General features: G+C 36.1%; 1 protein-coding gene across 3 annotated transcripts; it reads left to right on the plus strand.

Moving 5' to 3' along the window:
• Positions 1 to 1,098: 1,098 nt before the first annotated feature.
• On the plus strand, positions 1,099 to 11,230 carry LOC130739330 (CRM-domain containing factor CFM2, chloroplastic-like). 3 transcript variants are annotated; one of them, XM_057591598.1, is made up of 9 exons: positions 1,099 to 1,635; positions 3,054 to 3,582; positions 3,664 to 3,794; positions 7,910 to 7,969; positions 8,057 to 8,113; positions 8,908 to 9,081; positions 9,267 to 9,495; positions 10,587 to 10,717; positions 10,847 to 11,230. In XM_057591598.1, exons 1-9 carry the CDS (start codon positions 1,609 to 1,611, stop codon positions 11,030 to 11,032), a joined length of 1,524 nt encoding a protein of 507 aa, XP_057447581.1. In that variant the 5' UTR covers positions 1,099 to 1,608; the 3' UTR covers positions 11,033 to 11,230. The 3 variants fall into 3 exon arrangements, with proteins under 3 accessions (XP_057447581.1, XP_057447583.1, XP_057447582.1); XM_057591600.1 differs by having other exon boundaries at positions 1,419 to 1,635; positions 3,145 to 3,582; XM_057591599.1 differs by lacking the exons at positions 1,099 to 1,635; positions 3,054 to 3,582; positions 3,664 to 3,794 and adding exons at positions 6,559 to 6,933; positions 7,081 to 7,373.
• The last annotated feature ends 1,876 nt before the right edge of the window (positions 11,231 to 13,106 follow it).

Consider the following 13,106-nt stretch of genomic DNA (forward strand, 5'->3'; position numbering starts at 1 on the left):
TTGTTTTAAAAATTGTCCCTTTTTATAATCAAAGTATTCTTACAGCCGATAGCTAAGAGACTAAACTTGTGTTCCACAGTTAGTAAACTATGCGGTAGAGATTGTCCAAAGAGTCTTTTTTATTCACAAAAGTTAGGGATTGAAAAAAAAAATCACTATATCAAAGAGTTTTTTTAATCTTCTCAGTGAATAGTTAAAGTGCCGTTGAAATATTAAGAGTTTATTTTGATATGTGAAATATTTATGTCACTTTACTCAAAGTCTTATAAGATATGGAATTTTTCACTTTTTAATGATCATTGAAAAATTGAAGAGCCAAAATTAATAAGAGAAATAAGTGGTATATTAGGAAGTTGCAACATCATTATTCTCAAATTAGAGCTCCGATCTCCCTTATGTTTTGAACACTGTTAAAAACCTCACTCCCTCGAATGAGCAGTGTTATTAATTTAAACAGTTGCAGGAAAATGATTAGTGGAAAATTTATCTTTTGGAGTGATCATATTTAGTGCTAAAACCACCCCTTTAACTTTTATTAGTTATTATTTAACTAATAATTTAATAAACCTAAACTAATTATTTGTGCCTTTTGGAATTTCCTAACTCATATGAACCATATAATAATAAACATTTTTTATATATCTTAATGGGAGGATTGAAACTATCAAATAGAATTTCAAGGGGAAGGGATGGTGAGAAGGTTATTTTTTCCTTTGATATCATATTTAATATTAAAACCACCACCATCAAATTTTAAGGATTAAAAACTTATTATCAATTATAATTTAATTAATTATTCTATAAATTAAAACTAATTATGTGTGTCTATGTAAATCTGTAACTGATAATTTTGGTAACTTATATATCATTATGTAAAATTTTATTTTCAAAAAGTGAGTGGAAAACCAAACAGCTAAGAAAGACTCAAAAGAGGAATGTATTTTATTTATCATTATTTATGAATGTATTTTTATAGTAAAGGAGGAATTGGAAACAGTAAAATAAAGAAGAGCATACTAATAGGCAAAACAAAGTCAAATAAAAAACGTAAGTATATATATTTAGCATCAGACATAACGCACAAAAGATAAAACCTCAACACATAATACTAACACCAAATTTTATCTTTAGCAACAACATATCCGTTGAAATTTCATTTGCACACACTGCATTGTTCTGTGTCTCGTCTCGCTATCCATCTAACAACTCAGTCTCTCAATGTTGCTTCATCACTGCTCTTGTTCCCTGTTCAATTCCCCAAATCCAAAACCCGACCCACCAATTTCATCATCCGGAGCTCCGCCTCCGACACCCAAACCCGAACTCTCCAACGGCTTCACCGACCAACCACCCGCCTCCACCTCCACCTCCACCTCTACTCCCTCCTCCGCTTCCGGGCACGGGAATCGCGCGAATGAGTTGGAGAAGCAGCGGAAGGAGAGAAGAAGAAAGAGGGGAAAGTGCCGACGCTAGCGGAGCTGAGATAATGAGGTTGACGACGCTAGGGTTTCAGATGAAGGTTGGGAAGGCGGGGATCACCGAAGGGATCGTTAACGGGATTCACGAGCGGTGGTGAGGATTGTTTGTGATGATATTTGCAGGATTAACATGAAAAGGACTCATGACTTGTTGGAGGTAACACAACAAAAGAATGAGAATTTTATTTTTATTTATTTATTTGCTATTTGGATTGGATAGATACTAATCAATGAAATTGGGTTGTTACTTGTTACTGTGAGAATTGGAACCGACTTTAGTGCACAACAAGAAAGCTTAGACACCTCAATTCCAAATAATAGTCTTTGTATTGATTAATGTAGGAGACTTCATGTTCATGTATGCTTGGATCCTTCTGGTTGTATGTTGTAATTTTGTGTCTTGCGTCCGGTTTTTGAACTTTATATCAATGTATTGATCAAAGTATCACAATAATGAGGTATAGGATAACAATGTATTATATCTATCATGACTGAAGTTAGCTTTAAAAATATTGATGGTCTCATCTGCAGCTGCAGTGCTTTTATTTTACTTTTGTGTTTTATTATATTTTTTATGTTTTGCATTATACTCATGATTGCATTGTGTTGTATCCATGTCTCTTGTTATGTTTAGGCTTTGTAAGTGGACATATATTATGAAAGCGTTTCTCTTTATATTTTTTTAATATTTTGTGCTAATTAAAATCCTTGAGATGTCCTTCAAAACTGTGAGTAGTTGTAGAAAATCCTATGTAGGACAAAACTGTGCGGCTCACTCTAAACTCGGAAGTTACTAAATTTGCATGCTGATTCTTTATGAACGAGTTTTCTGTCCATGATCAAGGGATTAGATTGACACTACTTTGTATGGCTTTGCAAGATGAGGGGGTCTAGTTGTTAAGGTGGCATTTGTTTCCAAGATAAACTATATTGTTTAATTTTTTTTTATCTATTTCCATATATAAATTATAAAAAAGTCTCCTTATTTTTACATGCTTTCTTGTTTCCAAGATATTATTGCTTTGTTCGGTTTAGGAGAGAAAGCGAGAAGAGAGAATGTGAGAAGAGAGAAAGCGGTGAGAAGCGAAGAGATTTATAGGTTGTTCGCTATAATAGAAATAGAGAAGAGAAAGAATGAGCTGTTTGTTCTCTCCTTTTGTTTGGTTGGGTAGAGAATGAAAGAGATGAAGATTACCTTTGTATGAAATGGCATCTCTCTCTCTCTCACACACACACACATAACAAAAAAGGTGATGAGCTCTCTTTCGGCTGACTCTTTGTCTCGCTCCTATGTCTTGCCGTTTTCTTCTTTAACAAACGCAACATATGAAAGAAACGGCAAAAACAAAATTTTGTTGGTTTACCTGTTTTTATAACTATTAGTGAAAGTGTATTAACTGAAGACAAAACATAAAATATATCAAGTACCGCCTAAGTTTTCAACCACGGGAGGATTTCTTCTATCAACCAATAGTTGGAAGGGGTTATATGCATTTTGACCTATTCTTTCCTGCAATATGATTAGGGTGCCCTACGTATAATTTTCTGACTATAGCTTATAACACTGATTGTCAGAGAAAAACTGGAGGACTTGTTGTTTGGAGATCGGGAAGTAAGATAATATTGTACAGAGGGACTGATTATAAGTATCCTTACTTCCTCTCAGATACGGTTTCGAGAGATGAGCACATTGGTGATGCTGAGCAACATATGGATCGCAATGATGAAAATTGTGATGAAAGAGAGAGGCACTCATCTGAAACAAACTCAGAAATATATGCTGGCCATAGTTCAAACTCCAAAACATCAAAACCAGCTTTGATACAAGGTGTTGGTACTCCAAATAAAGTACGATTTCAACTGCCAGGTGAGGCAGAGCTTGCAGAAGATGCAGACAGCTTATTAGTGGGGCTTGGGCCACGATTTACTGATTGGTGGGGGTATGAACCTCTGCCTGTCGATGCTGATCTTCTACCTGCTGTTGTTCCTGGATATAGGCAGCCTTTTCGCCTACTTCCATATGGTGTGAAGCCTAAACTGACGGATGATGAAATGACAACTTTGAGGAGACTTAGCAGACCTATACCATCCCATTTCGCATTAGGTGAGTTTGTCTTGCTTTTTCTTATCTGTCATTGTGACCAAAATTTAGTTCAATGGCTTTTTTTGTTCTTTTCTTTTATAGGTAGAAACAAGAAACTTCAAGGATTGGCTGCTGCAATTATTAAGCTTTGGGAAAGATGTGAGATTGTCAAGATTGCTGTAAAGAGAGGTGTGCAGAATACTAACAGTGAGATGATGGCTGAAGAGATAAAGGTCTGTTAATTATTTATTTATTTGCTAATAATTTTCAAATTTAGCACTTGTGGTTCAATATTATGTTAAATAGAATACACCTGCTCATTTGGGTGCCATATGTTATGAATGAAATTACTGCAGTTAACTACTATTTTTCATCAATGTCATTTGTGAATTGTTTGGGAACATTAGCAAGGATATTTGGCCTTGTTAGGATCCAGAAATCCTAACGTGGAGAAACAGAAGAGAAAGGAAGATAAACGGAAATCTTTTTGTATTTTTATTATATAAAAACTGGAAAATAACCAAGAGGCTGGTTCCTCTTCAAGGGCTGGTTCCCTTTACAAACTCAATAATCTAATCCATGACTCTAACCTAAGGAGGGCACTCCTATTTATAATAACTAATCCTAATATCAATAACTTAATCCCTAAGAAATACAGAAGATATACTACTAGAATAAGAGATAACATCCTAATATAAAAGATACTATAAAGATAGATTCCTAAATTAAAATAAATTAAATCCTAATATAATTAATCCTAACAATACTCCCCCCCTAAAATCAACCTTGTCCTCAAGGTTGGAAGTAGCATAGTAGATCCAATCATCTCCTCCCGGGTCCCATTGTAGGCGGCAAACCGAGTGAAGCGCCAGAACAACAACTGTCCAAGTGTCCATATCTGGCGGCTTTGGAGGAGGTCGCTCGGACAACACATTGAGGAACCATAGTTGCATCTGCATTGAGGGCTCGCCCCTCCGCGTCGAGAATTCATCATTGTCCACAAAGCCCATATTTAATTGTGCACTCAGATGTTTGGAAATGCCTGCATTGCCAAACTTTTCAAACATAGCAGCATTCACAGTCAAAGACATCGGAGCGTCTACGAAAGAGATTGTGCTTCCAAAAAGCTTAATACTAGAGAAGTGGGGCATATTGGCAGCATCTTCTGTGAGACCTTCAATTGGCAAAGGAGTGTCTTGCTTGGACTCATTATAAATCGCAGAAGCAAGTGCAACATGTTGATTGCTTGAGTCCTCCTTCAGTAAGTCTTCGCTTGAGTCCTCCTTGAGTACGTCTTCTGCTGCCACCAAAATACTAACAACGATTTCTCCATTGGTGTGAGAAGGAGGTCGATAAGAAACGACATCAGCCGGTGGTTGTCCCTGAGCTAGTTGGAATTCGATCTCTCGTGCAAGCTCTATGGCGTGCGACAGATTGGTAGGGCGTAAAGAACGCACCCGCCACTGAATCTGTGGCTTGAGGCCATGTAGAAAATAACCCAACAACAACTGAAGTTCCGACAAATTTGGGATTCTGGTCATCAAAGCCTCAAATTCCAGCACATAAGTGTCAACACTACCTCCTTGTCTAAGAGATTGGAGCCTCATGGAAATAGTATTATAACGATCGTCACCAAAACGCCAAAGCAAGAGTAAGATGAATACATTCCAAGAAAGCTTGAGATTACGAAAACAGTAACAAGAAAACCAATGAGTGGCTGCTTCCCCGTCCATGCTAAGGGATGCCAATTGCAACTTATCTAGATCCCGCAAACGGTGTACCTTGAAGATTTTCTGGGCTCGAGCGATCCAGGAAACCGGATCCACCCCGTCAAACTTGGGAAATTCCTGGACAATAGTCTGCCATTCTTCCATTGAAAGGACCATGATGGCAAGAACTTCTGGAAATAAAAACAATAAATGCCCAGAACAGCAGTTCAAAGTGTAAATGGACACGTGCGTGCAAAGAAAACCCAAATCGGCAGATGAACAGTGGCGTGAACAGTGCGCGGATGAACAGTTCTGTTTTTTTTTTGTAGCTAAGTGACAACTGGAAGTGGCAGGTGCGGTAGAGTCAAAGAGGAAGGGTAATGGTGCGTGCGGTGGCAGGCGGAATTTCGATCCGGCAGGTCGGACCAATTGTTAGGATCCAGAAATCCTAACGTGGAGAAACAGAAGAGAAAGGAAGATAAACGGAAATCTTTTTGTATTTTTATTATATAAAAACTGGAAAATAACCAAGAGGCTGGTTCCTCTTCAAGGGCTGGTTCCCTTTACAAACTCAATAATCTAATCCATGACTCTAACCTAAGGAGGGCACTCCTATTTATAATAACTAATCCTAATATCAATAACTTAATCCCTAAGAAATACAGAAGATATACTACTAGAATAAGAGATAACATCCTAATATAAAAGATACTATAAAGATAGATTCCTAAATTAAAATAAATTAAATCCTAATATAATTAATCCTAACAGGCCTTGGATGGTAGTTAAATTCACATTTGTCGCCATTATTATGTTTTTTATGTTCATGCTGGTGGCTGAAATGAAGTACCTAGAACACTGTCGTTAAGGGAAATAATCTCTGATTCAAATCATTAAATAACCTCTGATTCACACCATTAAAGTAAACTTTTTCCGGTACCGTACCCGTATCCATGCAACCTAGCCTTTTAAATGAGTTGCCTTTCTGGTCTTGCAAACACACCTCTTAAGTTTTATGTAAATGTAATTGTTGAGATAGTTCTTTAGAGAGAACTTTAGTAAGACTGAATCTTGTTTTAAAAGCAAAGCGATAAATATCATATTATTATACCTCTTCAGCTTAGTAAAAGGTCTACTTTTCTGCAGCATCTAACTGGAGGAAGTCTACTTGCTCGGATAGAGAATTTATCGTCTTTTATAGAGGAAAAGACTTCTTGCCAGCTGCAGTATCTTCAGCAGTTGAACAGCGGAGGAATATTGGATTATACAAACTAAAGGCAGAAAACAGTTCGTCAGTTACAGTCACTCCAGATTCTGAAGGAAATGGGGTGACATTTCAGAAAAATACAGAAATCTTTAAAGAAGGATTGTTAACTAAAGCTAAGGAAGCTATTAAATTCAAAAAGACTAGCATCAAATTGTCAATGGATGATTTTTCATAAACTCCAATTTGCTGTTTTTCGCTTGTCTTTTAGGAGTTACTGGCGGTATAGCTTTCACATACAGGCATTAGAGAAGAAAGCAAAAGCTGAAAAACTTCTAGCAGAGCTGGAAAATGCAGAGACCCCCCAAGAACAAGAAATTGATAAAGAGGGTATTACTGAAGAAGAGAGATACATGCTGCGGAAGATTGGCTTGAAGATGCAGCCCTTCCTTTTATTAGGTGACTCTAGAGTATGATGTTTGAAGATCACAGTCACAGATAGTTAACTGGTCTAAAATTGGAAGTAAATTAATGAGACCTTTAAAGCTATTTAAAATACTTGGCTTAGATCAAGTCTATTCTTGACAATTGTCTCTTCGTTCTCAGGTAGACGAGGGGTTTTTGATGGGACAGTGGAAAATATGCATCTTCATTGGAAGTATCGGGAGCTTGTGAAGGTAATATGTAAAGAGGGAAGTCTGGAAGCTGTCCATCAGGTAGCTCAGACCTTAGAGGCAGAAAGTGGTGGAATATTAGTGGCAGTGGAGAGAGTGAGCAAGGGCTATGCAATCATTGTTTATCGTGGAAAGAATTACAGTAGACCTGCTAGTTTGAGGCCTCAAACACTCTTAAATAAAAAGCTAGCATTGAAGCGTTCTATAGAGGCACAGCGCTATGAGGTAAAATCTCCTTCATCAAGTTGTATTCGCCTAGGAGTGTTAGCTAATTTGTTTTCTACATATCCTTTTTGAAAGAGCAAAAAAGAAGGGTAAGATGGGAGAGTGATTTATTTGGATATAGGCTGGTTTGCCTGAGCTTTAGAAAAAAATCTTTTTTATATATGCTTTTAATTTAAATTAGTACTTTATTTAATTTTTTAACTGTTATTTAATTTTGTAAAAAAGATAGTTGTTCAGAAACAACTTTATAGCTTAATAAAAAAAGAATTTTTATACTTCTTTTAGTCCCTTTTTTCAATTTTTTTGTAGAAATGAAACACAATAAAACACTCAATTCTTTTGTTTAAATTTAGAAAAGGGTACACCCAATGTTCGTATAGTAGCAGGTGGAGTTAATGTTATGTTAGCTGTGGTGCCTGCAAGTGACTACTGTGTTGTGGCATGGTCTTGAACCTTTTCATTTTTTATTTATTTACTTGCAAAGGAATTGACTGCTAATCTTATATGATATATGCCTTTTTCCTCATTTCTTGCAGTCATTGAAGCTTCATGTTTTGAACCTAGATAAAAACATAAACGAATTGAAACTTCAAATGGTGAGTGGTCCTTATTTTATTATTATTTTCCTGAAATACTTTTCCCCTTGATTTCAATGAAAAAATATTGATTATTCACCTAACCAGGTTAAAGATGAGGAGGCTAATAGTAAGCAGATGCCTGAAACGTCGAGATCTGACTTGGTGAGCTATCTCATGTTGCTTCTTTATTAACTCTATTATCTCCTTTCCATGTTACAAATATGAGATTAGCAATTTTGGTACATCAAGCCAAAGAGGATGGAGGCTAGGCAATCCATTATGAATGCTTACTCTTTTTAACGAGGACACATTCAAAGTATCTAATATTTGTTTCTATTTATTATGCTACATGGATATGTAAACGCATTATATTTAAACTCAACATACGTATGAATATTTCTTTTTTAATTGTTTTTCTGCAAGATTTTAATGATGGAAAGTTTGCCCTTTTGTAAAAAAAACCTCGACAGATTATGCAGAACTCTGTTTCTCTGTCACCCTCTCTCTCTCTCACACACGCATTGTAGAACATATTCAACATCCATCATGTGTGAGATCCTCTGTTTATTTTTTTTGTGGTACTTCCAGATTCACTTTCTTTTGTCCAATTACGAAGGCCGCTGATTACATGTGAGGTGATTAATTCAAAATAAGAGTAGCTAACTATAGCATTCTTGCCTAGGCGTAGGTGTCTAATAAAATGTAAAAATGTCTCAGGTGCTACTGACATGACCTAATTCTATGCTCGTGTTAATTACCTATTTTGCCATGACTGAAGCACATGATTTAAATGAGTTTCTTACATTGTTGAAATGACAACTGACTGTATGAAAACAAAAAATGAGTATTTTAATACTAGAAATTTATTAAGAATTATTATCCCAATGACAGTTATTGGAATGGTTTCCTAAATTATTAAATTATAACATCTGAAATAGTTTTTGGCATAATTCTAGGTTACAGACAAACATGGAACTTGTACAAATTCTACAAGTTGCAATTCTCCAAAAGAAGCTTCTCTTGACAATCAACCAGCAATACAGGAGCAGCAGGTTGAGCTGATTGATGGTGGTGGAGCTCGTCCAGGTGAATTAGGTTCCTGGGCTGGTTCGATTCATAAAGAAACACAGGCAAGCACATCATGGCTTTGACTGATGAAATTCGAAGCATTGTTTCAGTTGCTTTTTCTGTTGATCCAGGTGCCAAGATCCTATCCTGGATTATTATCTGGTTATGTCAGGTTTACCTTTGACATGTTTTTGGGTTCTTGCTTCTCTTCTAAATATTGATATGGTATAATTAACATGGGTTTCAGCCGGACGTAGTGAGTGATTCTGTGGTGGATGCTGGGCACTGTGTCTCTAATGAAAAAGAAATGGAATCATCAATCACATCATCAAAAAGTGATCCTGAACCACCAGCTTCAGTTATAAGTAGGAGATCGAATGTTTTACCTTCCAGATCTGTATTTCTTTCCAACAGAGAGAGACTACTTCTTCGAAAGCAGGCCTTACAGATGAAAAAGCGACCTGTCCTTGCCATAGGTATTTTTTTCAGCTTTATTTTCTTTATGGCGACAATGTATGCCCTATGTTGTCTTGACACTTAAGTTTATCTTTTAAGTTTTAAATTATGTGATCTTGCTAATAGTGTTTGACTGGAGGGGAGGGGAGATATTTTTTAAAATCTATCTTATTTGGTTCAAAGTTTAGGAGAGGGTGGGAAGGAAATGGAGGGGGCCAAAGCCCCTCCCAACTCAATTTTTGTCTCCCCCCTTCCCCTCCCCTTCTCTCCCCTTCATTAAAACCCTTCCCCTCACCTTCCGTTCTTTGATTAAACACCCCATAAGAGTTTTTGTTTTGTAGCATGCAGTGTCAGTTCCATCTTTTATTTTTTATTTTCTGCATTAGCTAGAGACACAATAGCTTGTTTTAGAAGATTAAAGATAGCTAACTAATTGTTAGGGTTCCAAATATTATTGGGCCTTTTGGGTCTGCTTAGGCCAGTGTTTGGACCGCTCCTTGGGCTGTCTGGGATTATTTCATTTCATTAGTATTAGTTACTCCTTTTGGATCTGTTTGGTTGAGTCTTTATTTTATTTTGGCCGAGTCTATTTTTTATTAATTAAGTTGGGCAGTTTGGGCTAACCTTATTTCACTAGTAGGGTTGGACTATTATAAATAGGAGTATTAGCATTAGGTTAGTTTTCATGCTTTGATTATTAGAGTTTGTAAAAGGGTTTCACCCTTGGAAGAAGGTTCACCACCTTCTTGGTTTCTTTCAGTTGATTTCAGATTTCCATTCTCTATTCCTATCTTTATTTGCTGATTACTGTTGGGGTATTTCTATATTCTAACGCCAATGCTCTCGGTTCAGATCCTTGGTTAAAAAAGTGGACAAAAGTACAAAACTGTTAGGCTTTTTTGTCTCACTTATTGTGATTGTAACTCGTCAATTGATATCAACATGTTGAAAAAATTCCATTCTGGATGATGTGTCAAGTACATTCTGTCCAGATAGCTCTGGAACTGCTTTTTCCTGCTTTGCCACCGCCTCTTATATTTCTTTTGTATTTTCCTGAAATGGAAAGGAATGTCATCATTTTTTTTGCTCTATGATCATATTTTATCCTCAGGAAAGAGCAATACTGTGAGTGGTATTGCCAAAGCAATCAAGACTCACTTCCAGAAACACTCTCTTGCCATAGTTAACGTCAAAGGAAGGGCAAAAGGGACCTCAGTTCAGGAAGTGGTATTCAAGCTAGAGGTGTGCAACTGCTGAAATTCATTTCCCTTTTTTAATATCTTCCTTGGTGAATTATTCTTTCTTGTCTTGGGCAGTAAATATTCTCCAAATCCTGAAGTTTGTTTTCCCTAATCCCTATTATTCTTGCAGCAAGCAACAGGTGCTGTTCTAGTCTCTCAGGAGCCTAGCAAAGTAATACTTTACAGAGGTTGGGGTGCAGGAGAGAAACCTGGCAATGGGAAAAAAGTTAATGAAATGATTAAAGAGGAAGAGGCAAAGCCCATTGTGTCTCCTGAGCTGTTGGAAGCAATCAGAGTAGAATGTGGGTTGCAGTAACAAATAGAACATAGAGAGAAAAATTGGTGCAAGTTGACGATAGATATTAAATTTTTTTAGGGTGTCAAACATATGATTGTAGTGAGAAGGAGAACACCAAACAGTGTTTTCTTGGACTTCTTGTTACCGTCACTGACAATGATGTATTGATGCAATGTTAATGCAATGTTCATTACCACAGCACGTTGGATGAAATAACTTTTTTTCTTCTATTTAATGACTGAATTAGGAAAGTAATTAAGCAAACGCAAGGAGATGAGTGATTGAACAGAGATAGTTTTTCTTGGATTGTTGAAGAAGATGAATGTTTGCGGAAATGTTGGAAAAATGTTTGGATTTCGGCGTTGGCTTTGGGGGTTGGTTTCTGAGTTGTATTTTTATTTGAAGAAGGTGAAGAGAATGGAAAAAAGTGAAGGGAAATGGTGGCTGAGAATGGTGTTCTTGGTAGGGAAAAAGATAATCTGAGGAAAAATTAAGGACATGGTGAGATGGAGGGCCAAGTAGATTAAATTTGGCCACATGGATGCCACTAAGAGAGAGGTGACGAGGTGTCAATGTCTGATGTGGTAAACCAATTTTTATAATGGAGACTGACCGCAAGGACTGAAATGACCAAGTTTTAAAATTTTGGTGACCGATTTATCAAGTTCTAAAATTTAGAGACTAAAACCAAAAAACCCTATATTGTAGGGACCAAACATTTTGTCAAGTTAATTTAATAAAGGACCAAACAAACGGAGTTACATTATTTGTCAAAATACCAACAAAGGAATCATTTATATAAGGATTTAGAAAATTATGAAAAGTACTGAAATATATTAAAATTTAATTTTTTGTTTTAAGATGAAATTAATTTTATGTAAAATCCCTAGAATAAGTTTACTTTGTAACTTAATATATATATATAATACTCTCCGAGCTAAACATTGAAGCTGAAACTGAGGTTGAACTGAATAACTTCTCTTTACAGGCTGATGTCAAACTTATTCAGCAGAACATCACACCATTTGGAAAAGGAGGATCTTCTTGATCCTTTGTTCTAACATTGTCGATCATTTTAGTAAACGCCACTTAGACATGTATCAATATATAAATAGCAGGATTAAGTAGTATCGAATTACGATTAGAGGGAGTGAATAGTGTGAGTGTGTGATCAATGTCTATCAAAGTGAATCTACATCGTGTAAGATCAAGCGCCCCAAACAAACGTAGTTTTTTTCACGTGCACACATAATTTTCTCTCTTCATCAAGGCTATGGAATCTCTCTATCTCCTTTTGATTCCTTCAGCCATGTCTTCCTTTTAGAAGCTCTGGAACTTTCAGTTATAACCCCCAAAAAGTTCTCCAAGAGTGAGACACACAATTCTCAATCGACCCGGCCCAGCCAACTTGGTTGCAATAAATTAAATTTGGCCACATGAATGCCACAAAGAGAAAGGTGATGATGTGCCATCAATGGTGATGATGAACCGTTTGTCAAGTCATTCTTTTGTTATGGAGGAAACTTCAGACTCAAATGACCATATTTTTATTAGTTTAGGACTTAGGATTTTCAATCATGCAAGCATTATTAAGCATGTAGCAAGCACATAGAAGTTGTTCAAGTTAAAAAGAGGACTAAACAGACGAAGATACATTATTTGTCAAAACACCAACAAAGGAATCCCTTTATAGGGATTTAGAAAATTATGAAAAAGCACTGATATATATATATATATATATGTGTGTATATATTTAGTTTTAACATGAAAATTATTTCATGCAAAAAAAAATTTCCCGTAAAATACGTTTACTTTGTATCTTAAATATAAATAAATATAATATATATATATATATATTTTTTTTCTAATTTCTTGTATACAATACTCTCCGAGTTATACATTGAAGTTGAGATTGAGGCTAAACTGAATAACTTCTCTATACAAGCTGATGATAAACTTGTGCAGCACAACAACACAAGACATTATTTGGAGAAGGAGGATCTTGATCTTTTGTTCTAACATTTTCAATCCTTTTAGTAAACGCAACTTAACATTATTAAGACATGCATCACTATACGGATGGCAAGATTAG

This window comes from Lotus japonicus, chromosome 2 (genome assembly GCF_012489685.1).
Source record: "Lotus japonicus ecotype B-129 chromosome 2, LjGifu_v1.2".
In the NCBI taxonomy this organism is placed as follows: Eukaryota; Viridiplantae; Streptophyta; class Magnoliopsida; order Fabales; family Fabaceae; genus Lotus; species Lotus japonicus.

Bases quoted from the DNA above. Each gene is read 5' to 3' on its own strand.
- LOC130739330 (XM_057591598.1), top strand. From the start codon at position 1,609: ATGAAAAGGACTCATGACTTGTTGGAG. The intron at 8,114-8,907 runs GTGAGCTATCTC...GCATAATTCTAG, and splicing joins AAACGTCGAGATCTGACTTG to GTTACAGACAAACATGGAAC. The intron at 9,082-9,266 runs GCAAGCACATCA...CATGGGTTTCAG, and splicing joins CGATTCATAAAGAAACACAG to CCGGACGTAGTGAGTGATTC.